The sequence below is a fragment of the Mus caroli genome, unplaced genomic scaffold (assembly GCF_978045245.1).
Source record: "Mus caroli unplaced genomic scaffold, Mus_caroli_1 scaffold_3, whole genome shotgun sequence".
In the NCBI taxonomy this organism is placed as follows: Eukaryota; Metazoa; Chordata; class Mammalia; order Rodentia; family Muridae; genus Mus; species Mus caroli.
The window spans coordinates 103,298,349-103,324,965 of NW_028227258.1; the positions used below are offsets into that span (position 1 = coordinate 103,298,349).

The 26,617-nt window shown below is 45.3% G+C and overlaps 1 protein-coding gene and 1 pseudogene across 10 annotated transcripts in view; one reads left to right on the forward strand and one right to left on the reverse strand.

Annotated features, from left to right (window-relative positions):
• The window catches only part of Med12l (mediator complex subunit 12L), a 311,786-nt gene extending 307,559 nt beyond the window's left edge, over positions 1–4,227 (reverse strand). For all 10 annotated transcript variants that reach the window (XR_015046737.1, XM_085835872.1, XM_085835870.1 and 7 more), the window contains exon 1: positions 4,019–4,227. Coding sequence is in view for 9 of the 10 variants with exons in the window: in XM_085835872.1 (XP_085691998.1) it covers positions 4,019–4,117 (99 nt within the window). In the remaining variant the exon portion in view is untranslated. The remainder of the gene's footprint in view (positions 1–4,018) is intronic.
• Positions 4,228–5,443: 1,216 nt separating this feature from the next.
• Positions 5,444–26,617, forward strand: part of LOC110291818 (PR domain zinc finger protein 14 pseudogene) — a 113,169-nt pseudogene continuing 91,995 nt past the window's right edge.

Sequence of the window (26,617 nt, forward strand, 5' to 3'; positions counted from 1 at the left end):
ACAGACTAAAACATCAACCACCAGCAGCTTACACTCATAGATTTGGTCTAAACGTTTCAGGTGACTCAACACTACTCAGAAGAAGCTGGAAGGCTGTGTGCACAAAGCATGCCAACTCTGCAAAGTGGAGCTGCCCCTCGCTTGAGCAGCCCTGCTCTACACATCACACAATCCCCCCTAGACCCTGCTCTATACCTAGAAAGCTCACTACTGCCCCAATCCATTTTTCTTATCAATTTGATTTCCTGGGTGTATTTACTATTCAACTGTCCAGGCCACAAGGTCAAGGGGAAACAACCCCTCCTTCCCCCTGGGATCTCATTCCACCTTCACAGTCCTGAGCCTTCATGGCAGAAAACAAGGACACTCCGGGCATTCACCTAGCTAAGCTTTCCCAACACCTCTGATGCCATGTTCGCTCTTTCACTTGCTTGACTCTTTCAATAATATATTACAAGAAATATCTGTGCCCTTGGCATTCCAGGAACCTCACTCAGGGCCAGACATGTCAATGACAGCAAACATAGGCCTCTTTGCTGTCCTCCACACACTGTCCCACTGGTAGGAAATGGCCAGATAAAAAACAAATAACTGCAAGCAATAAACACACCTCAAAGGCCTGAGAAGGTCCTGAGCTGAGACCAACATGATGACAGACAGACCTGACAGTAATTTTTTGTTTTTTTTTGTTTTTTTGTTTATTTTTGGTTTTTCGAGTCAGGATTTCTCTGTGTAGCCCTGGCTGTCCTGGAACTCACTCTGTAGACCAGGCTGGCCTCGAACTCAGAAATCTGCCTGCCTCTGCCTCCCGAATGCTGGGATTAAAGGCGTGCGCCACCACGCCCGGCTCCTGACAGTAATTTTTGACAGGAAATAGTTGCAGGCTGAATCTATGACCAACTCTAATTGAAGTTCCTCGCATACATTCTATCCAACCGTTACCTTGCAAGAAAGTAGCAGTCTCGTCCAACTCTAAAAGGGAAAAAGATGGTTTACAGGGAGAAAACAGGGTGTGTGGACAAATCAGCCAAGATTCAGGCAAACAGAATGGCTCCAGGCCCCACCTGCTAGATCACAGCTATATGAGAACAGGATGAAATGTTGAGTTTGGAGGAGAAAAGGCAGGCAGGTATCCAGGTAGACAAGAGTTCCAAGAAGGAGAAAAGTCAGCCTAAAGCCAGAAAAGAAGCTCATCAAGGTGGTGAAAACCAGGAGCAGCATCAGATGCGTTAGAAATCCAAACTATCCCAGAGGCGCCCCAGGCAAGACACACCGGTGAGTACATACTATGGGTAAGGAGATAAGCTGTAGAGGAAGAAGACTCGAGAAAGACCCCTGCTTTTCTGATTCCCCATTTTTAAAGGGGAGGGCAGTCTGTGTGCAGATGACAAAGTACTCTACCACCACATTTAATAAAGTCTAAAGGGAGACCAGGGCACTGCAAGCTCGTGAATGAATTCGATCAACTGATGAAGCAGGTTAACGGATTTTCTTTTCATTCTGTCTCCACAGAGTCCTCACAAAGGATTCCACTCAGTAGCCTGGGACCCTATTTCCAGAACACTCTTACCACTTCTTATCAATAAAAACTTCATCGATAGCAATGATGCAACTTTGGTTCAGTGAAGAATAGGGATTTTCTTACCCAAAAATGAGGAAAATTATAGTTTTACCTAGTTTTTCCTGACGAGCACAACTAAACTAGTTAACAAGAGAGATGTGATCCAAATTTGCCAACCACTAAGATGCTCAACCATAATTCAAACTCACCACGGTCAAACCGGAAGCCTGCACTTCCTCCATTAAATCAATACTTTATTTCAATGTGGTGGTACAGGTCTAGGATCTCAGGACTTTAGAAATGGAAGCAAGATCTTGAGTTCAAGATCAGCTTGGGTAGATCAGTGTGACCTTTCTCAAACAAATCACCACAGCTCTCTGATGGATAATGGTATAGATTTGGTCTCCTTCAAATATGTGTAATTATATATCTTGTGTTTGCATATAATAGCATATATGTGGGGGTGTGATGTCTTATACAATCATATTCATATTGCAGTAAACTGCAAAAAAATCAAGACTGTCCAGAAAACACAATACAGTTTATCTACAGTTAATAAAAGGATAAAATTACTGGTTGTACAAGGACAGGGTGGAAGTTTGAGGGAGTAGTATAATACATAAATAACTGAAGCTTAGGAATCTGCTCGCCACCAACCAAAAAAACAGCCGAGCACCTGTTTCATATTGTACCCAAATTTGACTACAGCCACATATAACTCTCTCCTCAAGAGAGATCGAATATCGGTCGCCTGGGGAAAAGTGAATCCTGAGCAGCAGCAGCAGCACAAGTCACCCAGCACACAGTGCAGGTCTGAATGAGTGCTGCGCTGATAACCCAACGTGTGCTTATTCACCACACACTTCAGATAAATCAAGTGCTTCTGAGCTTCAATCGCCCTATTTCCTCAAATCAAAGGAGGAAAAAAGTACCCTCTACACACACTTCTTCCAGTTTTAGATTTCTAGAAAGTGACCCAATGTCCAAAATTATTCTTTCCAGGATCCAAATCCTCAAGTGACCGTCATATGTAAAAATAAATGCTAAACAAGCCCACATGCTAATCCAAGGCACCAACCCGAAGCTACGTCACTCTCCAGAAAGATCTAGTGAGGCACTAATTATAAGGTGAGAAAAGTTAAGAAACGAATGTCCCTATCCCTACCAAAACTTTTAAAATCAACTTTCTTTACACTTGGTCTTTAGAGTCTCTTTTCTTTCCAGACCTTAGGAGCTGCATAAGCACATGCTGCCCACCTGTAAACTTCCCAGCCATCTTCAATCGACTTCCCTGACCCTCAAACTCAGTGGGATAAGGCCAAAAGGAATTGCTCGTGATGATTTCTCAGACACATTATTAGCCAGTCTGGGCTGGGCCTCTACTAAAGAGACGGATACATTTATCAAAATAGAAGCCTGAAAGACTTGCAAAGTCCTCTTGTGAAATCAGGGGACATGAAAACTTTTAGTAGACTTTCCAGGCTCACGGGAAGACTAGAATACATGGCAGTTTCATGCTTAACTATAGAAAAGAGAAGATGGGTGGGCTGTAGCTGGCAAAGTCTAAAAGGACAGCTGGGGAGCAGGTGAACCAAAAAAGAAAAGATAGGCAAGTCTCTGGGCAAATTGTATAGCCAAGGGCGATCATTATTATGGCTGGAGAGTTGTTACGTAATTACTTGTTAACTCCTGACACATACCTACATAGCTTACAATAACCACTGAAGCTACTGTATGTGCAACAGCCAAGGTTTCTCCATTTAATTTCATTCAAAGAAAATAAGTAATCTGGAAGCTACTCCTTTCTAAGATAACTTGCCTGCTTTTACACATACAAAACAGCCTCCGGGAAAGCCAATTTGCCTCTCTAGAAGCAAAATTCGGTGTTTCTCTTCAATATGGTTTTCTTATTTTTTTTTAAAGGGGAGAGATACAGAGGTACATTCACCGAGCCAAATATATGATCACCTCGCTAAAAACGACTTCCATTCCAAAGTGGAGGATGTGATAAGGGTCCCTCCCCCATCCGTGCCTATACCGCTGGCGCAAAACGCAAGACCACAGAGTCCGATGTACTGCATTCCAGCATTTGTCAAAAAGTTTACGAGGATTTATCGAAGCGACGGAGTAAAAAACAATAAAACAAGCAAAAACGGAGGAAAGCGAACAGGAAGATGCTAGCGAGGTAGAAGCGGTAAAGCGCCCAGCGGCGCAGTGCAAGGCCCGACAACCGGGAAGCGACCCAGCCCCCCGCAGAGCGACCGCCCAGCGGAGCGCGGGGGTTGGCAGGCTCCCGGTCTCAGTAGCTCAGGGTCCCCGATACCCTAACCCGAGCCCCGCCTCCGATCCCCTCCCCAGCCCTTCCCCCGCAGCGCCGCGGACGCCCGCCGGGCCAGCTTGGCCCCGGGTCAGCGCTGCGGAGCGCCGCACAACCGCGGAGGCCGCCGGCGCCCTTACCTCCTTCTGCTTAGGGTCCTGCGGGTAGACGTCGGGCGGCCCGAGCCGCGGGCGCTTCAGCGGTCTCTGCTCATAGCTGAGAAGCCCGAAGGCGGCCATGATCTCTCATGTTAACCGGCGAAATGAATGAGAGTTGGAGCTGGAGCAGCCGCCTCTGAGCACCAGGGAGCAGCACTTTGCAGACAGACTCCCTCTTCCCTCCACTCTGGCTCGCCGTGGCGCTGCAGGCAGGAGAAAAAGCAGGTTGGAGACGGCCGCTGCCCGCGCGCAGACGCGCTCAGGGGGGCCGCCTTCGTGGGCACCCCGCTGCGCCGAGCCCCGGGACGCCTGCTCCGCGGGCGGCGGCGGCGGCGGCGGCGGCGGCGGGGCTGGAGGTCGGCCAGGGTCCGCCGCGGCGACGGCCTCCCGCCACCCCCACCCGGTCCCCAGGGGGAGGAGCAGATGATGGGAACGTGTGACTTTCTTCACCAATGAACCCAAACCCACCCAGGGGGGCCCAGGCTGGGGTGGGGGAGGGGCATAAAGGGGGAAAAAACTTTTCTTGGCGCCTAGGCGGGAGGCTCGGTGCCCGCCGAGAGCTAGGCGTCCTCGGGCCCGCGAGGCGCTGCGCAGCGGCCCGCGCCCACTTCCTGGCTCGCCGTGCCCCGCGCTCGCAGCTTTGCACCGGGAGGACCCGCCGCCCGGGCACGGAACCGCGGACGCGGAGGGAGAGAGGCCGCGAGAGGCGAGGATGCGGACGCCGAGCGAGGCCGGTGCCTCCGGGTTCAGCCAGTGCACGAGCTGCGCGGGTCCCCTCGGCGGCGCCGGGGCGCTTTGCTGGCTGCCGGCTGCAGCGGCCGCGGCGGCTGGAGGGGGCCGCGCTCGCTGTGGCGCGGGGCCGACTTAACCCTTTGCTGGCCCTCCCGGGGCTGGGGAGGGGGTGAGCAGAGGTGGCCGCGAGCACCGACGGACACATCGGGAGCACGGGCGACTGGGCTCCCCGGGCCACCCCTAGACGTCGCGCGCCCCGATCCCCACCCCCAACAGTTTACCTGTTGGTCCCTAGCTAGCGGCTAGGCTGGGGCGGGCAGCCGGGACGCCCTGGCGGCCGCAGCCTCCATCGCTCCGTTAGGGTTGGGGAATTGGATTTGACGTTGCGAGGTGTCTGGCTCGCCAGACTGCGGACGCCGCGAAGTTTGCGGCTGCCTGGGGGCGTCGCTCGCTGTCGCCAGCGTTCTCGCCCCCACGGCCCGGGAGCGCGAGCTCCCGAGTTGGCGGACGGCGGCGCGGCGGCCGCACTGAGCATGCCCAGCTTGGCGGCCGGACCGCGGAGGAGTTGGCTGCGAGCGCCTCGAGCGCTCCCATCTGCCTCTCCGGGTTTTCGCAGCCGCAGAGCGCGCATTCCACGGGCCCTGCGCCCCAGCTGGCTGCAGGGTTAACCCGGCTATGGAACCAGCCCCAGGAGGGACCCCGGGCCTCGAGCTGCGCCCTCCGCCTCGACCCCTCCTGCGGTCGCCATCCCGGCAGCCTAGGCGAAACCTCACCTGCTCGCATCACAGGGATGGGAACCGCGGGGAGGGGGCGATCCTTTCGGGGGATCTGGTCAATCCACCTGCCGGCGCCCCTCGCTTGCTCCAGGTAGACACACAGATGCGGGGCCAAGAGCCGTGAGCATTGAGACCTAGCCTCGGAGGCGGGCCCAGCGTGTCCTAAGGGACCCTGCAGGAGGCGCGCCCAGGAGAACGCGCCAGCACTTGGCCAAGAATGATGGCTGCCATTTATCGAGTCCTCCTTTGGTTGTATGATCTTGATGGTCTGAATTTGCTTCTAACAACAAACCCTTCCACGGTTTTACTTCGCCTTCTTTATAAATGAGGAAATTGTGTCAGCTCGGAGAGGTTAGATGACTTGTTCAAAGCTGCAAAAGCTAATGGGAATTTGAACCTACCACTGCTGGAGCTCAGGTTTCTGACCTCACCCCTCTGCTTTGATTGGGAAGGGCTGTGTGCTTGATCTGCCCTTGGCCTGATTGTATCACATTCTCCATAACTTGAGGAATTTCTTGGACGCTTAGTTCCCAGCTCTGGAGAGCATGTACACAGAATAACCTGCAGCCTTTCTATAGTACCTGGTACATGGTGATGATATGTGAATGTCTACTTGCTTTGCTGCCTTTAAAGCACCCGAGGGAAGGAAGAAGGAAGTGGATAAGGCGATGGCATTGTAAAAGACTAGTTCTTCATTGTTCACCCTCTGAACAAAAGTACCTCCAACCTAGCCTAACACTTAAATGGAGCTGCTGTATGGGGCTAAATCCATTACTCAGTCTGAGCTAGGCCTCCTACAGTATACTTGCCTTTACCAAGAGGTGCTTCCTTCCACTGCCCACCTTGCCATGAGCATTTCTCTTCTAATACCCTATATATAGTAACTTCATGGTGCAGTTTGCCTTGTGTTATAGCAGCTATCAAATCCAGTTCCTTTGCTTGAAAGAAAATACAGTTTTTATTCATATCTAACTTTATTAGGAGATTTGTCAAGCATACCAAAAAGTGAAGAAAGAATATAATAAATCCCCAAGTATTTATCATCTGTAATACTGTTTAACCATTTTTATTCCAGGTATTTTCCCCATTCTCAATCACTAATGTACCCACTGATTCAGTAAGGACAGTTTTCATTATTGAACACAGCATGGCACTTGGCACATCTCAAAAAAGTTTTGAATTGTGGGATGGATAGTAGGTGGTTGGCTGGGTAAATGGACTTAGGCGGTCATCACAAGTAATTCTTTACAGGTACTATATTATGCCGCTCAATCTGATGTCCATAGTTTGATGAGAGACATGTCCAAACTTTTCTCAGAGATAACTGTCTTACTCTGTTCGATTTTTGACCACGGCCACTTTTATAAAAGAAAACATTTATTTGGCCTACCTTACATTCAGAGATTTAACCCATTAGTGTCATGGCAGGAAACATGGCAGCAAACAGCAGACATGGGGCTGGAGATGTAGCTTAGACTTCTACATCCCAGCTGGGAGGCAGCAGGAAAAGACGGACACTGGGTCTGGCTTGAGAAGTTGAAATCCCAAAACCTACCCTCAGGAACACACTTCCTCCAAGAAAGCCACATCTGCTCCAGTGAGGCCACGCCTACTCTAACAAGGCCACGCCCACTCCAACCAGCCCTCGCTTCCTTATCTCTCTCCAGTAGGGTCATTCCCTAATGACTAAGAGTTCAAATATTTGAGCCCAGGGGGCAGGGGAGGGGGAGGGCATTCCTATTCAAACCACCAGAAAAAACAAGGCGAAATAACCCAGCGAAACATTTTTGCACAGGTCTCCTTTGCCTGTGTAACCTCTATGCAGACATTTCGCAGCCAATCTTCTCTCATTGCCAATCGTGGATATGCTGTGCAAATCACAGGCCACCTTAAAAAGTTCTCCAAGTTCTTCCAAGTTACAAAGAATGAATAGAAAAGGTGTTCAATGGGTTCCTCTCCAAGTTCTTTGTGTGAAGATGAAGATGAAGAATAACATTTTTCAGACCAGTTCTCACCAGTGCGGCGGGGGGGGGGGGGGGAGGGGGGGCGGGGGGGGGAATTACAGAGCAGATCCATTGTGAGTTCTTCCTACCATTCCTGCTCTCCGACTGCTGGTTCAGGGCCATTGAAGGAACAAGCAGTAAAGCCAGAGTCGGGCCTAATCCCTCCCAAACCTGTGCCTATTATCATCATCAATGCTCTGCGTGCATTGATTATCATTATTGTAGTACATGTGAAAGAGCATCAGAAGAAAACATATTAGCCGGGCATGGTGGCGCACGCCTTTAATCCCAGCACTCGGGAGGCAGAGGCAGGCGGATTTCTGAGTTCGAGGCCAGCCTGGTCTACAAAGTGAGTGTCAGGACAGCCAGGGCTACAGAGAAACCCTGTCTCGAAAAACCAAAAAAAAAAAAAAAAAAAAAAAGAAAACATATTAAAGAAGAAACTTCTAACCATGTACTACTGTGCGATAGCAGTATGCTCTCCCTCAAGTGTAAAGGAACAATTCTCAGCGCCATGCCTGTAGGTGCAGGAATTAAAGTTGCTAGGTTTTCTCGTGGGATTGAAGTTTGTCCAGGTGTATGTATAAAATACGGTGTTTTGTTACCAGCTTGTCTGCAGGCAATCTTGCTTACTTTGAATTTTTCTTATATCCCAATTACATTTAAATGCATACATCTGGATCAAAAAAGAAATTTTCATGCTTTTCATTTAGTCAAAAAATAAAAGGAAAGAATGAAAGGAAGAAAGGAAAAAAATAGAGTGGCTGGAGAGATGGTTAAGAGCATACACTGTGCTTCCAGAGCACCAGCACACAACAAATTCTAATTCCAGGGAGATGCAACAGCTCTGGCTCCTGCACTTTTATATATATATAATCAACACAGAAGATCTAGAGCTATAAAGCAGTTATCTAGCACGCTCAAAGCCTTTGTTTACTTTAGAGTTCAGTTGATGCATATAATGGGGAAACAAGCCAAATAAACTAAAAAAAAAAAAAAAAAAGAAATTATATATTGGCTTTGGAAACATACACTAAAATCAGAATACCATAGAGAAGGTGGTTAAATTTTAACAAAGGTTATTAATTTTGAAATGTTTCATTCAGATTAAGTTTTAATAATTTTTGTGCTTACAGAAATGAAAGGATACCATCATTATGACTCAAGCAACAATGACGAGTAGAATTCTATTGCTAGCTCAGTACATGGTTTCGATTTTCCTAGTAGCCGTATTTTTAAAAGATGAAATTAATTTTGTCAGTATAGTAATTTGGCCCAGTATAGCTAAAATATTGTTATTTCAATGTATGGGCCATAATTTTAAAAAAAAAATGTGTATGGGGCTGGTGTAAAGGCTCAAATAGTAGAGGTTTGGTGTCAAACCTGATGTCCTAAGTTCAATTCCTAAGACCTACATGTCAGAAGGAGAGAACAAAATCCAGCAAGATGTCCTCAGACCTTTACCCACCCACCAAGGCATTCAAGGTTCAAGTGGAAGCACATTCGTGAACACACACATGCACACTAAAATAAATAATAATGAATAAATGTGGTTGTTAATGAGTGGTGTGTTTTGTTTTAGATTAAATCTGGTGTGCACTTTATATTAACAGCGTACTTCATTTTCAGACCACCACACCCAAACGCATCTAAATCTGTAATGTACAGGATTGATTTTTTTCTGAAACAAGGTCTTTTGTAGTACAGGTTGATAGCAACCTTGAACTTCCAACCTTTCTGCCTTTACTTCCTAAGAGCTGGGGTTAGAGGTGTGTGCAACTATCTGTGAAGTACTGGTGACTGAACCCAAAGATTCAAGCATGCTCAGCAAGTGCTATGCTGAGCTGCTTCCCAAAGCTCATAAATAGGATCTTAATAAGATATTGAAGAAACAGATAAGTGCCCAAAAAGGCAGCTGGCTGCTACACAGATGAAAGCCACAGAGGGGCAAGGAGCAAGATAAACCTTGGGCTTGAACTTAAAGAACAGGGAAAGAGCTATAAAACAGGAAACCGAACTAATGACAAAGATGAAAAGTTAAGCCTTATTCCCCAGACAAGCAACATCACTATTGACCAAGCTCACGGTCTGCTTTCAGCACTAGAATCATAATTTGTCAGGTAACCCAGAGCTGCCCCTACTCTACAGATTAGAGAAATGCTGAGGTACTCAGGAATCCACTAAGAAATCCAAAATGTGATTTACTGATACACTGGAGTACACAATTCCAGAGATTTATACACCACCCCCCCCCCCCTTTTCTGATCATCTCCTTTCTAATCTTTTTTTTGTTTTTGTTTTTTTTGTTTTGTTTTGTTTTTGTCTTTGTTTTGTTTTGTTTTGTTGGTTTTTCGAGACAGGGTTTCTCTGTGTAGCCCTGGCTGTCCTGGCACTCACTTTGTAGACCAGGCTGGCCTCGAACTCAGATATCCACCTGCCTCTGCCTCCCGAGTGCTGGGATTAAAGACACAAGTGGGTGAGTATGAAATTAAATGGAACTGAGTTTCTCCAGGGAGCAATCACTCAGACTGCCCCACTGTAGAATTATGCTCCCTTGTGACAGGAAAGAGACACAGCCTATATGGTAGCCCAGTGGTCCCATCAGTGAATATATATTGACGGTTAATTATCACCTAACACCTTTAGTATTCATTTCCTATCACAGTTTCCTGGGGTTCACAGACAAATTTTGGGTTTTGTTGTTTATTATGGGGGGGGAGGTATTTTTTGTTGTTTTGTTTAAGTCAGGCTGGCCTTGAAGTCATGATCTTCCTGTCTCAGCCTTGCAAGTGCTGGAATTACAGGAATGTGCATGCCACCACATCTAACCCCGCCCAAAAAATGTTTTTTCTTGTTTTGACTTGCACTGTCATTTCTGGCCTCTTTAGAAAAATCAGCTGATGCTGGGTCCACATTCACCAGAGATAGTGTTGGTGAAATTCTTTCTTTAAGAGAGAAATTAAAAAAAAAAAAAAAAAAAAAAAAAACTCTACCCTTCTTCTTAAAGTCCCAAAGCCATGGTGAAGTATGATCCCACGGAGTTGGCTCTATGGCGCGAATGATGGGCAGGAGTGTGGGTGGCTTTAAGTCAGCCACACTGGAAGATCTTCACCTGTAAATGATGGTTCTCTCCATGTTCTCCAAGATGGAGTTCTCCTCTCCTAGTCCTTCCTAGCCTGTATCCCTGTAGTCCCTCCTGGAGACCATGTGCAATTATGGCAACTTGAATACAATTACTTTCGGGGAGGGTCATCAATAGTTAACAAGCCCAGGTTGGTGACGTTTTTCAAAAAGCCACAGCTAAACTCATGAAGATGGTGGCAGCTTGGCTTGGAGTTAAATCCTGTCTCTACAGTGGACACCAATCTGTCAGAGCAGGGAAGGACCTTCTACGTTAAACCCAGTGACTTAGCTGGCCGCAGGATGGCTCCCGTGCCTGGCTCCCAGTGCCTTCGAGAGTCCAGCTCTAGGGAGACCTCCCTAGAACTCAGTCTTGCTTCCAGCTGTTTAGTTGAAGAGAATTTGAATAATTGATAAAGTTTACAAATTTTCATTGTTAACTAGTCAACAATCTAGTCTGTACCATCTGTTAGTTACAAATTATGACCCACATGGTGGGTTGTATATGGTAAAAGTTAATTGTAAAATTATTCACTATGAATTCCTTCAACTTTATCAGTTCAATTCCAGGTTCTAGAAAATCTGTTTATATTTTCTTATAGATCCAGAAGGTCAGACAAAACAAGGAAGCATGATAAAAATGTATTGAAATAAAATTTTGATCTCAACATTCAATATTTGATAGATTGTAATGATGTATAGTGAAAGTTTACATAAGAATAAATGTTCCCTACCTACTAGATGCATCAAACATAGTTTTGCTATCTACTGTTTGCTACATTTAAAGATTAAATTCTAAGAAATAGAAATAAATGCTGCTCATCTTTGGTTTCAGAACATGTGGGGAATAGTAGCACACAATAAATCACACAAATCCATTCTATAATTGTATTTGTGAACTTTCGTAGTAGAGTGTGTGTGATGTATGTATACATATATGTATTAGTGCTTCTGGATGCCAGGGGAGGACATCCCATGTCCTCCTCTGTCACTCTCACTTTATTCCTTAAGACAGCACCTTTGGCTAAGTTTAGAAAAATCCCAGCAATCCACCTGCCTCTACCCCACACAGTGCTACAATTTCAAGCCGGCATGCAGCCGTGCCAGACCTTTTATGAGTCAGAACTCACGTGCTTTGCTCATAGAACCATCTCCTTACCCCTTATTAGTATTTCCAAATATTGTCTTATAGTCTCACCCCTATCCCTTTTCTCTGGGTTGTTACAACAAACAGTAAAATACCTGACCAGTTTAGTTCTCATTTTTGTCTCTTCCATTCAACCTCCAGTGGTTATTACTGCTCATCCAAAAAACGGTCAGCATGAAAAACAGAAGAAAATACAAGCACAATGACCGGTAACTCTTCAAACAGGGAAATGGGACTCGGCTCATCTTTAGTTGACTGTAAGGGGCTTGATCAATGTGGTGGTGCAGACCTCTCTGCCTTCCCCTGTGTACTTGAACTTGATTCTCAGCTCCTCTTCCTCTCTGCCCTCAGGCTAGCTTACCCACGCACTAATTTCCCATTCTTTCCCAGTGTATCATGTATTCACAGCTCTCTAGCCCTTTCACTGTTGCCTGCAGGTTCCCACTTGCCTGGGTCTCAACTTTCTCCAGATACCCCATCTCGAACCTGATGTCTGTAGTGCTCATGAATGCACTCCTGGCTGGCCCCTTACCTCTTGGTCCATAATAACAGGTAGCTGAAGTGTCAGTAGTTAGGAAGACAGGGGAAGTCCCTGTTAGCTACAGATGTGATAAACAGATTTGTAAACTGAGTGTAAAGAGATGTCTCCAAGAAAATGCTACAAATCAAGATAGAAAATGTCTCAAATAAGCAAGAACTCAAAGAACCTGGGAAACCATCTGCCCAGGTAAACATGGAGTGACTGTGATAAATGTAAATAAATACACATGATAAAATGTGAATAAGTAGTCATTCAATTCTCTTAGTCTAAGTCTTAGGCAGTTTGGGCTACTATAACAAAGCATCATAGACTGAGTAGGTTAAATAACAGAAACATATTTCTCAGAGTTCTGGAGTCTGGGAACTCTAAAGTGAAGGTGCCAGTGTATTCTGCTCCTGGAAGAACTTGTCTTCTTTGTTTAGGGATGGACCCTAACGTGACAAGGTGTGATCTTCTGGTTTCTTTTCTTCTGTGGACATTATTCCTGTTCATGAGCACTCCACCGTTGTGACCCAATTCTTTCCTACAGGTCTGGCCTCCAAATACCACCACTTGGGGGTGTTAAAGCATCAATATGAATTATTTTGGAGGGGGGAGTATAGTCAGTTCTTTTTAATGACTATTCATGCCAGAGCAAATAGAGGGCAGGCACATCCCAGCATCTCACTGTGGAGTCACATCTTAGCTCTACCCACATGTAAGGCCTATGCTTATTTCTTGTCCAAGTGTCCACATTCACCCCCTCCTCAGTAAAACCTCAGAGCTTCAACATTTTTTTCATGTTATTGTTATGTTCCAACTTGTCTCCCTGTCCCAGTCACTTCTCTATTTAAAATGTAATGCATAAGGCTATAGGATTGAATTTTTAAAAATCTTCATTTTATTCTACTTCCTAACTACTTTAAGAATAACATTGAAGTTCTTCAGTATTAAAACAAACAAACAAACAAACAAGGGTTTTTCATCTTCCAGAAAGATCAGAACTGGTGTAGACTAGGCTGGGAGGTAAACTGAGACATCACCCAGGGATGCTTTTAGCTTCTCTTCTCTAAAATTGAGAAGTCTTTCACTCAAGTACTACGCAGGCTCTGTGGGGACACATATTACATCTAAAACTGCTTAAATCACTCTTTCTGAGAGGTCATGTCAACTCCCCTGACTCTTATTCTTCAATGAGATTGTGGGGGACCCAGAACTGGAACCTTCAGAAGATCTGGTTTGTCTGGGATAGCCCATTAGGGAGGAGCAAGAACAATGGGAACCGGGGAACTACTTAATGGTTTTACACAGAGACTTATGTTTAGACTCACTTTGTAAGTAGACCACAACTAGAGACGAGTTGGTAAGCAGGGATGCAGGAAGGAATAAGCAGTCGATAACTGCACCCCCAGGCAGAGACGGTGGCTGCTAATGGTGGTAGTAGAGATAGATAGATGGACATAAGTGAGATCTGAGGTTAAACTAACATGATTTAGTGAGGGTCAGATATAGAGAATGAGACTGAAGAGATAGTCTAGAATGACACCTGGGGGTCTTCTAGGTTCTAGAATAAGGTTAAAGGAGGGTGGCACTCAGTCACAGGAAGAGGAAAACTTGGAGAAGAGTTGTTTCTGCCCAGTAGAGGGAAGAAGAGTCGAATCCGGGACACAATGATGATTATAAAATATTGTGGCTAGGCTGACCCAGTCACTCCCAGTGATCATGAGTCTTGGCATTTATACCCTTATGTCATCCCTCTTTCTTTTACATGGGCGAGCCTACTGTTTGGCTTCTAGAATAAGCAAAAGTGAAGGAATAGCATCTCTGAGATTAGGCTGGCACTTCCATATCCTTTTCCTTCCCTTTCTTCCTCCTTCCTTGTCCTTGTCACTGTCCTCACTTAGGTGAGTGAGATGCCATATTGAAAGTCGCCCTCCATCAATGATCCCCACCAGAGACTGGTACCTCTGAGTTAGTATGGACCTGAGACCCAACAGTCATATGAGTAGAATTTGCTTTTCCATCTGAGCCTTGAGATGCTGACACCTTGGCTGCAGCTCCCACTTAAGGGGTTCAGTGGAGACTCTAGTTCTGCTATATCTAGATTCCTGACTCAAAGAAAGCATGAAGTATAGGCACGCATATCTGGGGTGTTAAATGTTAAATGTTGGAAGACTTTGTTACAAAGCAATAGATTATATATATGAGATTTATGAGCGTTTATAGAGAAAGTATGAAGCGAAGAAGGGGAGATTATTGAAACATGTCACAAAGCTCGCAGAGCAGAGAAGAAAACAGCAGAGACACTGGAGCAAAGATGGGAGAAAGACAGCCGGGCGTGGTGGCACACGCCTTTAATCCCAGCACTCGGGAGGCAGAGGCAGGCGGATTTCTGAGTTCGAGGCCAGCCTGGTCTACAGAGTGAGTTCCAGGACAGCCAAGGCTACACGGAGAAACCCTGTCTCGAAAAACCAAAAAAAAAAAAAAAAAAAAAAAGATGGGAGAAAGACTCACACCAGCAGAATATAGTGCTTCAATGAGCCAAGAACACTCTAGGAAGAAAAGTAGCAAAATGCTGGCCTTAGCATAAAAGCACTTCAGGAGTCCAGCAAAAGCAGGACTGTAGGACTGAGGGGCCAGGATGATATAGAAAGAAAACATGCACTAAAGATGAGGAAATCAAAAATACAGACAGCTGAGTGTGGAATTCTTTCCTGTAAATATTAGAAGGGAAAGCAAGGAGGTGGGTTATTTGTGATTCTCTTGTTTTGGAAGATCTGAGGGGATAGGCACATAGGAAATGGGATTTCAAGTGAGAGGGAAAAGCTGACAGTGAAGAGGAAGAAACAGCGAAGAGGAAATCTAGGAGTCCTAGAAGTTGGGGGGGGGGGTTCTCTGCTAGATGTGTCTGGGTACCTAACCTACAGGAGGCTAGAAGAGCCTCCGTACAAGAATGGTCTCTAGCACAATACGAGGAGGCTATCTTCTCTGAGAAAGACGGACCTATGCATAGTCAATGACTTTGAAGCTATGGTGAAATCAATCTGCCCTGTTGCTTGACTGCTTGGATACAGGCCCAGGGAACAGTTGGCTTCATCTAGGCAGACACCTTAGAAAAATGGAACAAATAACAGGTCACCTAAATCTAGGGAAGTAGAGCTGGCATACGGAAGGAAATGTAGAAATACTGTCCAGTGAGTCCATGTTAGAAGTCAGGAAGGAGAAAGATGGATGCTTGGAGACAATGGGGAACAGATTGCGCCAAGGACACCAAAGTAGCCCTGGTGGGAACACTGTCAAATAAACAACCAGAAGAAGGTAAGACCGTAGCCAAACAGAGTGCCCAGATGTATCAGTGTATAGGTGCTTTATAAACGAGAACAGTGTCCTTGACATTTCTGGGTTAAGTTAGTGGCTGATCTCCCTGAAAGGTGAAAGAAAGATAGTTCCTAAGTGGCCATAGAAAGGGCAAAGAGCATTCTACCAGCCACCAAACCAATGCCCACAGTTGTTTAAATGTAGATTTCCTATGTTTTTGTGGGTGAGGGGGTGGGGTAGAAGTTGAAACAGAGTCTCACACTGTAGTTCAGGCTGGCCTGGAACTATGCATCCCATCCTGGTCTTTCCATCTCAGCTTTCCAAGTCCCAAGGTTACAGGTATGAGCCGCCATCATTAGATCTGATTTTGGACTATGGGAAGGAAAATGATGCCTACTTAATAAAGCCAGTGTTACTTGACTTCTTTATTACACGCAATGTATGATGTTCCCCCATATAAATCATAACCTATTCCACTAAGTAAAATACAAACAAAGGTGGGGAGGATTGCCAAATAATCATAGACAAAGAGTGCCTGCCGAGTGTCCTCAAGGAGAGAGAGGCTTTAGCAAGGTATGAGGCAGGTAGAAGGTAGGAGCTAAACATGTGTTAAAGAAAGAGTCATTCAATGAAGTCATTTTCTACTTTTAGAGATCTCAAAAGGTCATATGATAGAAGATGAAGGAAGGATGGAAGACCGGTATAGAAAGATGTCCAAAACTTCATGAATATTACATCACAGAGCAAGATCTGCTGGAATGTTGGCATGCAGGTTAGGTGTGCATGAATAAATGTCATGTAGACCTGAAGGTCATGTGAACATGAGGCCAGGTGGGCATGGAGGTTAAGTAGGTGAGGAGGTCAGGTGGCCATACAGGGCAGGGTCATACTTGCCACCTTGAACATCAGTGCAAACAGCTATTTAGTCTGTATGTTGTTTTGAGGGTAAGAACTCTGTTACCTTCTCTCAGGGACTATCAGGTTGCTCCCCGATAGGAAAGAGAAGAGAAATGCCATCCCTTTGGCCCCTGTAGAGAATTAACATGTAGGTTCAAAGCTGCCTAATGAAACCTGGCAGTTTCTCTAAATTTGCTCCAAGTCTCTCCAGGGGCAGAAAAAGAAGAAGCCTTGTATGAGGTGGGATTGTGGGCCACAGGGCCTGCTAGTACAGGGTGAGGGAGGCATCTTGGCCTCTGTTCTGATAATTGGCCCATAAGGGCTGCTACCTCCCAGAGGAAGCTGATGTTCCCCTCCCTGAGCCCTAGTAGTCCCAAAGCAGAGTGACAGCCAGTGTGCCTGCTGGATCATCCATGTTGCCATAGCAACAAGCTTGCCCCTGGAGCCATGGGTTGATGGCAAAATGATTAGGCCCCTTATAAAGGTTGCTGCTGCAGGTTTTACCAAGAAAGCAGAACAGGTGGATGGGCCTGAAGCCTCAGGGCCAAGAGTGTTTATGGCAGAACTTTAATTCAAGTGGTCAAATACCTAGAGTATGAGAAGGAACTACATTCAACCATGGATGGGAACAGATGATGCAGAATTTGGTCAGCAAGTCTAAGAGCCATTCCTGGGATAGATTTTGTGACAGGAGGTTGAGGATATGGTGAAGTAAGAATAAGGGAAGGGCCAACGTGTCTGTAGTTTCCTTTCCCTGGCTAGAGGCTTCACAGTGTAGTAGGTGACCTGAATTCATACAGGGACTCTAATCAACCGTATTGATCCAGTGCTAGCTTGCCTTCATTCACTTTTATACTTTTGAGTGAAGGGCATCCAATTCTGATGGTGTGTGTGTGTGTGCACGCCTGTGGAAGCCAGCATCAGGTGTCATTTCTCAAGTCCCCTCCACCTTATTTTTTCAAAAAATATTTCTTAGTTGTTTGGGACTAGCCAACTAGGCTAGGCTGGCTGGCCTGTGAGCCCCAGGGATCATCCCATATCTACCCTCCTAAAGCTGAGATTGCAGGCTACAAGCTCACTTGAATAGAATTCCATACATTTCTCTGTTGACCCATCAAAGGGCAGATAGCACCCATGATATCTGAACAATGTGGACAACTAGACATGCTTCCTAGCTAAGTTATAGTTCTCCACTAGACCAATGTTGGCTTGCAGACAGATCTGCTAGGCTCTGTCCAACAGCTACCTAGCAACAGCTTGTGTTGCCACCTGACAGGTGTGAGCCAGGCATCTTCCTCCCCCTTCCTTCCCCCCGCCCTCCCTCTTCCTCCTCTCTCTGTTCCCATGTATTGCAGGCTGGACTCTCTTCTCTTTCTCTCTTCCTGTTTCACACACACACACACACACACACACACACACCTTTTCTCTCTGCCTCTACCCCCTACCAGGTCCCTGCTCCCTCCTCCCTCTATAATGAATCTTCTTTATACTAGGCCTATTGCCTATGCGATTCCTCAGGGGAGACAACCTGGCATGGCCCACCAAGGTATTCCTAACGTCACAATTATACCATGCTAGAGTTCATAACACCAATATCGACTGTCCATCACATCTTGGAACTGTTGGATTATAAACACTATCAGGGAGGAGCCTTTGAGAGTTTATCTTTACATTCTTAATATGAAATATGAAGCCTGTCTTATGGTGTGACTGTTTGGGATTAGGTTTTCAATTTGCTTTGTTATTTTTAAGACAGGGTCTTAACTTTGTAGCCCAATGTGGGCTTGAATTTGCCATCCCTCTGCCTCCCTTTCCCAGGAGTTGGGATTGTAGGTGTGTTGAACAGACGACTGAATGAGTGGATCATTGACAGCCTTCTTAAGGCTCTTCTATGAGCACATGCCGTTGATCCTCTTCTCACGTGATGGCTGTTACTTGAACGCAGATGTTCCTTCTAATTATCACCAAGTGCATTAGTGATTAGGAGGCACTGGTACTGCCTCTGGGCGAATTCTCAGACACCAGTGCCAGCCTGGAGAAGGACAACATTTCAAACCATCACAGTGGCAGTGTCTGTGTGCCCTCATTGGTAACCTGGCACTCATCTTCAGATCTCCCCCCTTTCCTGAACTGAGATTGTGTCATCCTTCACAAGCGAAGACTGTGGACCTTATGAGAACCATGGCAAGAACGGGGGCAATTCATTGCTAGAGTGTTTGCATAGCATGCACAAGGACTTGTGTTTAGGGAGGGGGAAGTTTTTCCTTCTACTAGGCCTCCTGATCTCCTGTAATCTTGACACTCAGGTAGGAAGGAGGAGAGAAGAGAGACAGAAAGGGAAAGATGGGGGTGGGGTGAGTTAGAATGATTTAATTACATGCTGATTCACAACTGAAGACATGTAAGATCTCTGTCCCAATAAACAATACATAATGCTATGTGAACACATATACTTTTATTGTCTTCTTATCACATATACTTTTATTGTCTTCTTATCACTTGGACATGTTTGGAATTGTTTATCCATTGTGTATATGTCTGCACATTTGCATATATGTGGGCACATATGTGTGAGTGTAGAGGCCTGAGGTTGACCAACTCGATGCTGGATATCTTTCTAGATTGTTCTCCATATTGTCTGCTAAGGTGGGGTCCCTCACTGGACCTGAACCTTGTATTTGCATCTGCCCTAGATAGCCAGCTTGCCCTAGAAATGCCTTGTCTTCCTCCCAAGAACTGTGATTACAAGCAGGTCATCATGCCTACCCAACTTTTATGTGGGTTCTGGATCCAAACTCAGGTCCAGTTCTCAGGTTTGTCCGGCAAGCCCTTTATCTACTGAGCCATCTCCACAGCTCTATTATATTGCTTTTTGCTAGCTTCTCCCATTGAGTGGAAACTCCAGATATTACAACTTTGCCCTTTCCCTCCCCCCACATAGATCAGAAGCTATTAGATGGATGGATGATTATCCTGGACTTCTTGGAGTGGGTCTGCTGTATGCCTAAGCACTCTACTCGATTTTCCTTCATTAGTTTCAATGGGCATGAGTGACAGCTACCACAGAGCCATGTGCTGTCTTTCCTGTCAAAGCTCCCAGCACCATTTCCTGACTGCGTCTGCAGGAGACTGTTGCCTAATTGCCTTTCCCTGTAACACACCAGCACCAGCACTCCTGGGCTGTCTCTCTGAAGAAGAGGCAATTCTTTCCCTATTCTTCATGGTATCCACATCCCTGGACTAAGATCCCTTGAGCTCCCAGATATATTTTATAAACTAACTCTTTTGTTCTTTGTAATCAGCCTTTTACCTAGGTATCCAGTGTTCGTCCATCTCATGAACAGGCTTGGTGCTGTCAGTAAGCCCAGGCTCTTTTACTGGATTTGGCTTTTGTGCATTGTCTCCCCCCCCCCCTCCCCGTGTCACCCTTATCTACTAAGGTTCCTTAGCTTTACTTTTGATCATCCCTAGGAAAGCCTCCACCACCATCTAAGCCTTGAGCAAAACCCAGCAGGTTAGAACCTACCATGGGAACAATTGGAAGAGCAGCTGCTGGCATAAAGTGTTGATTTCATCCTGTAGGTGGTGTGGAATAAACAAGGTTTCCATCAAGAGATTATGTAAAAGAACAATTACCTAAGGAACAGACACTTATTGTCCATATGTGAGAGATGTCCCATGGGAGAGGGCGTAGGATGCCCTTGGTCACTGCCCTTCTTTCTGAACAGGTCCTAGAGCAACAGAATCCCTGTCCTCATTCTCTGAGGGTCAACACTTCATTCCAAGTAGTTCTGACTTTCTCCCCTCTGGGTACATGTCAGATATGCTGTGCCTCTTTGTCTATTGCCAAATAATGGGACACCCAAATATTTAATCAACTGTTATTCCTGGGTGTGTCTGTTTTCTAGGTATTTCTATTGAAACAACAACTGAATTAGGTAAAGCAGATTGCCCTTCTTGATGTGGAATCAACTTGTTGAAGACTTGAATACAAAAGGCAGGGTAGGAAAGCATACTTGGTCAAGTACTGACAGAAAAAAAGTGACTGCTGAAATGCATGGCCCGAAATGGGATATTTAAACCATGTTTTTAAGGCTCAGAGAACATTACAGAAGGGAAAGCAGGAAGGAGTAAGAGCCAGAGGAAGGGGTGGAATGTTATCTTCTTGAACACATAGCAGCAACTGTGGCTTCACAGTTCACAAACATCTATTATTACCTGCAAAATGCCTTCACAAAATTGAGTCCATCCACATCTCGTAATGAATCCAGGAGAGAGGTCAAGGCTCCACCCTCCCTGAGGTTGAGACCTTAACACTCCCTGGCCTACCTAATCACAGTGCCTCCTCTCCTCCCCTCCCCTCCCCTCCCCTCCCCTCTCCTCCCCTCCCCTCCCCTCCCCTCCCCTCCCCTCCCCTCCCCTCCCCTCCCCTCCCCTCTCCTCTCCTCCCCTCTCCTCTCTTCTCCTGTCCTCTCCTCCTCTTATCTCTCCTCTCCTTCCCTCCCCTCCCCTTCCCCCTCCTCTCCTCTTATCTCCTCTTCTCCCTCTTCTCTCTTCCCTTAACAAGTAACTAATAATGTCCAAGATAGCCTTGAAATCAATCCTTGCAGAAAGATAAAAGTTGACTCTAGAATCAGGGAAAAGAAAATCTGGAAAAGTCATAGAAGCAACAGTTCAGGTCAGATGTAGGTATTTAGCTACATCCTCATCCATGTAACTCTACATGTTAGCATCATGCAGTTGGTTATCTATTTAGAAAGTGCTGATTTTTAAGTGGCCTTAAAGACATTTGCATGTGTGTCCACTCACTCTCTGCTGGGCATTTCTTCTTTTCTTGGTGTGTTTAACAGTTCGACTAGTCCTGGCTCTTAGAGAGCTAACTATCCTTTATCACCTTCCCGATGCCACATTTTGGATCGAGCTGATGGACTTGGACATTTCCTACTGGACATTTTCCCTGTGTCTATCTCTCCTTTAAGGTCCGAATGCTTGAGTTTACAGGCTAGGTTGACAATGGAGACTACTGGCTTTTTACCTGAACACATTTTGATGTCATAAGCAAGTATGGTGATCTGTGTTGTGCTGATCTCGCCAAACAAGAGCTGTGTTCCTCAGCTTGTTCTTCCCTCTGTACTTCCAAGTCTGCAATGACCACGAGTGCTGCTGTGTGCAAGCTTTGACTAGAGGAAGTGAATCATCTTGTTATCCTTTGCATACTTGACATTGTAGGTAAGAACACCAGGCCCTACCTCAGCTCACACTGAGATTTCTCAGGTCACCTTGTTGATAAGATGTAAACCACTAACATTCCCACCCCTCAGCGGCTGTGGGACTTGCATCCTCCTTTGGTTTCTTTGAGTCCTCAGTCAGTGGTTGTTCAGCTTAATGACAAGCACCAGTTTTCCCTGAAGGGATCCTTTCATCAAAATTAGAGGTTGGGAGGCAAGGGAAAGCAATGTGGAATCAGGTCTCCCTTGTGGACTCTAGTTTACCCTTTCACCCACTTGATATCTCTGTTCCTGATCGATGGCTCTGGATTGCCAGAACCCAACACTAGAAGCAGAGCCAGCTGCCACACAGGTGATTATGCAAGTCTTGCCAGCTGTCAAGTCAAATCCCCGCAGTGAATTAGGTGCTGCGTTGCAGATGCTATCAAGTGGGCTCCTGGATTTTTTCCCCTTTCTTCATAGTCTACCCAGTCATCATGGGGAATGAGACTAATTAGCAAGTGGGTCAGCTGTTCCTGGTTCTTCTCACCATGACCTCATCCAAACTTAGTAGTGTCATCCTAACTAGGTACCTAGAGCATGGATAAAAATTAGATAAAAATCTGGGGGGACTCCAAAACATCAAAAGGTTAATGTGAACTCACCGACCACAGGATAACACAAGGTCTAAGATACCGTGTTGTTTAAGGCAATAAGGAAAGAATGTAGAAGCTAATTAGAGAGGTGCAAAGATACTTTTCCTGCATAACATGATTCATCCCTCATGTTAAACACCTAATATGTGCTATGAAATAAGATAACAAAAATAGCTAACATTTGAGGATTTGTGTTATATTCTGCAATTTTCTAAGGACAAAGAGTTTAGAAAGACATTTGGATTAAGCACATAATGGGTGTTACATGTTATTCTATGTGCTGTTTTTGTAATGTCACATTGAATTGTCACAATGACCATGTGAGGTGGTGATTGTAATAGGTTCGATCCTTTACCAGTCAGGCGCACCATCTCGCAGTTGTACATGTTGGTTGCTAAGAGTTTACAGCTATTTCTCCAGAGGATCGTTTTCAGTCCACCAGGGACCACCTGAGGCTGTTTTCCTCAACACCATCCCTGGGTGGATAGTCAAGAAGCATGACTCAGGGACTCAGGCCTTTGCTGCAGGGTGGCTCTGCCTTTCAGTGAGGCTCAAAAGCTCCCTGTGGTTTAGTTTAGAGCTAAACCCCAGCTGAGGCCACAGCGTACTCCTCTGTCTTAACCCTAACACCTCCCTATTTTTCTCTTGAGATACTCCCTCAAGAAAGCATGACACCTCCAGGTCTTTCCTTGAGTTTAAAACTCAAAGGTAGTCCTGGATGCAGTAGCAATATTCCCATTTACAACAAGAAAACCAGCAGGGAGGCCAAGGGCCTTCTCCAAAGCACATAGAAAACTATATGGGAATGTAGGTCATCTGAACTCATGTTTCTTTGTTTCTCACAGCTCTTCATGGAGTTATATAAATTCAGAAAGGACTTATGAGCTAAAAAAACCAAAAAACAAAAAACCTCTTTTCTCTCAATAGACTCTGTCCAAACCCTGACTCCCTTATGGAGAGTTGATAATCAATCAAATATAACTATTCTGCTTCCGGGGAACTCACTCACAAGTTCATGATTAAAACACATGGTCGCCAGTAGGAAGTAGTATTTATAGTTATAAACACACACACACACACACATAAACACACTCATTCACAGACACACCTGGAGTACCCTACCTTTGAATGGTTCATCTGAGGATGGTGTGTGTGTGTGTGTGTGTGTGTGTGCCCTGTCTCTAAAACTTTCAGCTCTGCCTTCTTTTTCCACTGCCCAACCACAGGCTCTAGACTTATCTGACTAATCTCAGACTTATCTAAGATTGCACCTGACCTCTCCTGAGTACAGGTACCCCTTTTGAGGGGGTCAGAAAACCAGACAGCAATCCACCACACCAGAACCTGTGTTCATCAGTTCAGCTGGAATCAGCCTGCGTGATCAGCACTGAGATGCTGGGCAGGTGCATGCCACATACCAAGCTTGTCTATATGTTTATGTGAATGTTGAGCTTCAGTCCTCACACGTGTGCAGCATCATTTTTCAACTTGATGGAACTTGAATCTTTATCCTGAAGTGTCAACATGTGGAACAATACGCTCTCACGCCACTCGCACCATCAGCGAGCTGAAACTCCTAGTTAGCCACGCAAGCTATTTAACACTTCATGGCCAAACAGGTTTTGTGTTAGATGCTTCTTCCAACTGCTCTACGCTGGAGTAAAAGATAGGCTTGGTGTGTCATTTCCCTCCTAGCCCTTTCCGCTGTTATCCTGTAAGTATCTGCGGGTGGTTTCAGGTTTATTAGCTCTAGGTTTCATTTAGAAGCACACCCTGTCTTATTAACATGGCATCCTGTATACACGTATTTCTCAGTTTTGTTTGCTTTCCTTTTGTTGCTTCACATCAGCCTGGAAGTCGTTCCGTGTCGGTTCACAGAGATCTCCCTGCTTGTGAGCTCTCTGCTGTGTGGATACTGTAGGTCACTAATCAGTCTCCATGGTAGGGGACTTAGAGTGTTCGTGAGCATTTTTACAATGACAAATAATGGTGTAATAAATAACCTTGCGCGTGGGTATTTTTGTTCCACTAGAGGAAGCACCGTGTAGAGACAGAAACCACACAGCAATTAAAATAGAGGAAGTTTAATGCTAAAAATTATAAAACCCTGATAGAGTAACATAAAGAAGAAAAGAACTATAATGATTGGCTAACCTTTTCTACAATAGGACAGACTGCAAATAGATTGACCATACTCTCTCTGTCACACGGAAAGCTCTATAGACGGTACATAAACAAATGGGCCTGGCTGTGTTCCCAAACAATTTTATTTCCAAAACAGGTGGTGAGTTAGACTTAGGCAGCCGACCATAATTCTCCAAAGCAGGATATAAAGGATGTTAAGTGCAGAAAAAGGATACCAAGGCCGCAGAGCCAGCTAGGGAACTTCCACTGTCTGTCAGGAGAGAAGCCTCTTAGAAACAAGCGGCAGACTACTGGATGGAGGCGAAATTGAGGGAGGGATCTCCACTAATCTTGTCCACAGTTGCGGGGTGAGGGGCAAGCAGGAAACGCCTTTCGGGCATACAAAGCCACAAAAATAGTCACAGACTGGCCTAAAGCACTGCGTGGCACTCTTGCTGGCCACTAGGCCCAGTTTGAGACTGGCCACTCTGACACTACCTGCCTGATTCCATCACGTTCTTCTGCACAGGCAACACAGGCTTTGAAAGAACAGTTAAGTAAAAGAAAGCCAAACCCAGCCTGTCAGAAATTGTCTCTTTTCCTTCTGCAATGTCTCTCTCGCGCCCTCTACTGACAATGCTTACTATCCATTACCTCAGAGAAGCTCCGGAGGGCAGATCAAAAGTGGAAAGGCTCCTGGTAGTAATTTGCGAGGCGACTGAACAAACCTAATCTGTAAGAATGCTGAATCCTTGAACACAGCGTGTCTCCAAACTCCTTTCTTTTCTTTTCTCTTCTTTTCTTTTCTTTTCTTTTCTTTTCCTTTCCTTTCTTTTCTTTTCTTTCTTTTTTTTTTTTTTTTGTCAATATGAAAATTGTGCTTTTGCCACTGTGTAATTTTAAATTAAATGTATTGGTAAAATTAAATATCTTTTTATATACTGAGCTTTTTTTGGTGAATGTTTGCATCTCTTATCCACAGGGATTCAGATGGCTATGTGTAGCACTATGTAGAATAGTGACTGTACACTTTAAAATCAAAAGCCTCTTGTAATTTAAAAATAATTTTTTTTGCCGGGCGTGGTGGCGCACGCGTTTAATCCCAGCACTCGGGAGGCAGAGGCAGGCGGATTTCTGAGTTCGAGGCCAGCCTGGTCTACAAAGTGAGTGCCAGGACAGCCAGGGCTACACAGAGAAACCCTGTCTCGAAAAACCAAAAAAAAAAAAAAATAATAATAATAATAATAATTTTTAGATTTATTTATTTTTATTTTATGTGTATAAGTGTCATTTTGTTATTTTGTTTTTGCCTTTTGGTGTTTTTTGCCTGTGTGTGTGTGTGTTGTGAGCATGCTTGCTGCTTGCTCAAGTCAGAAGATAGAGTCACATCTCCTGGACCTGGAGTAATAAATAATTGTAAGTGCTGGGAACCGAACCTGGGTCCTCTGCAAGAGTTACAAACTCTGAGCTGCCTCTCCAGCCTCCCATTGCTGTTTTAATAGAGCCCAAGGCCTACCATGTCTAGCTGTAAAGAAAACTTATGTTTAGAAACATACTTGTAAGAAATAAATTACTGGGTGGTTTCCAGGATCCCACACTATTAGCTGAAAAGCATCTTGATTTCTTCTTACTTAAGTTTCCAAAATGCATTGGAAATTACAATTTAGTTAATCAGAAATGTATTGGCTTACAAACCCAAAGAACATCTGAACTGTATATAATTCCAATGCCTCAAGTTTGTCTCCTGCTGAGGACCTGGGCAGAGCCCAGTGCAGGGACCCAGCGTGGCTTTTTTCCATTATTCCATTTCAAAGCAACTCACCAGGCAGACTTCAAAATTTCGCGAGCATTGCTTCAGTCTATAGAACCACTGTTGCTGCTTTAGAATCCATGTCTCAAATAAAAGTTTCTAATATTACATTTTCAAGATCATAGGTTGATTTAGTGTTCGGGTTTTTGTTGTTGTTCTTTGATAGGTTCTGAAATGGATGTTTTCTTGTCGTCTTATCTCCTGTGGTCTATTATAGTTACTGATACCAAAGCCATCTTAAGACTCCTACAAAGAAGCAGATAAAAGAATG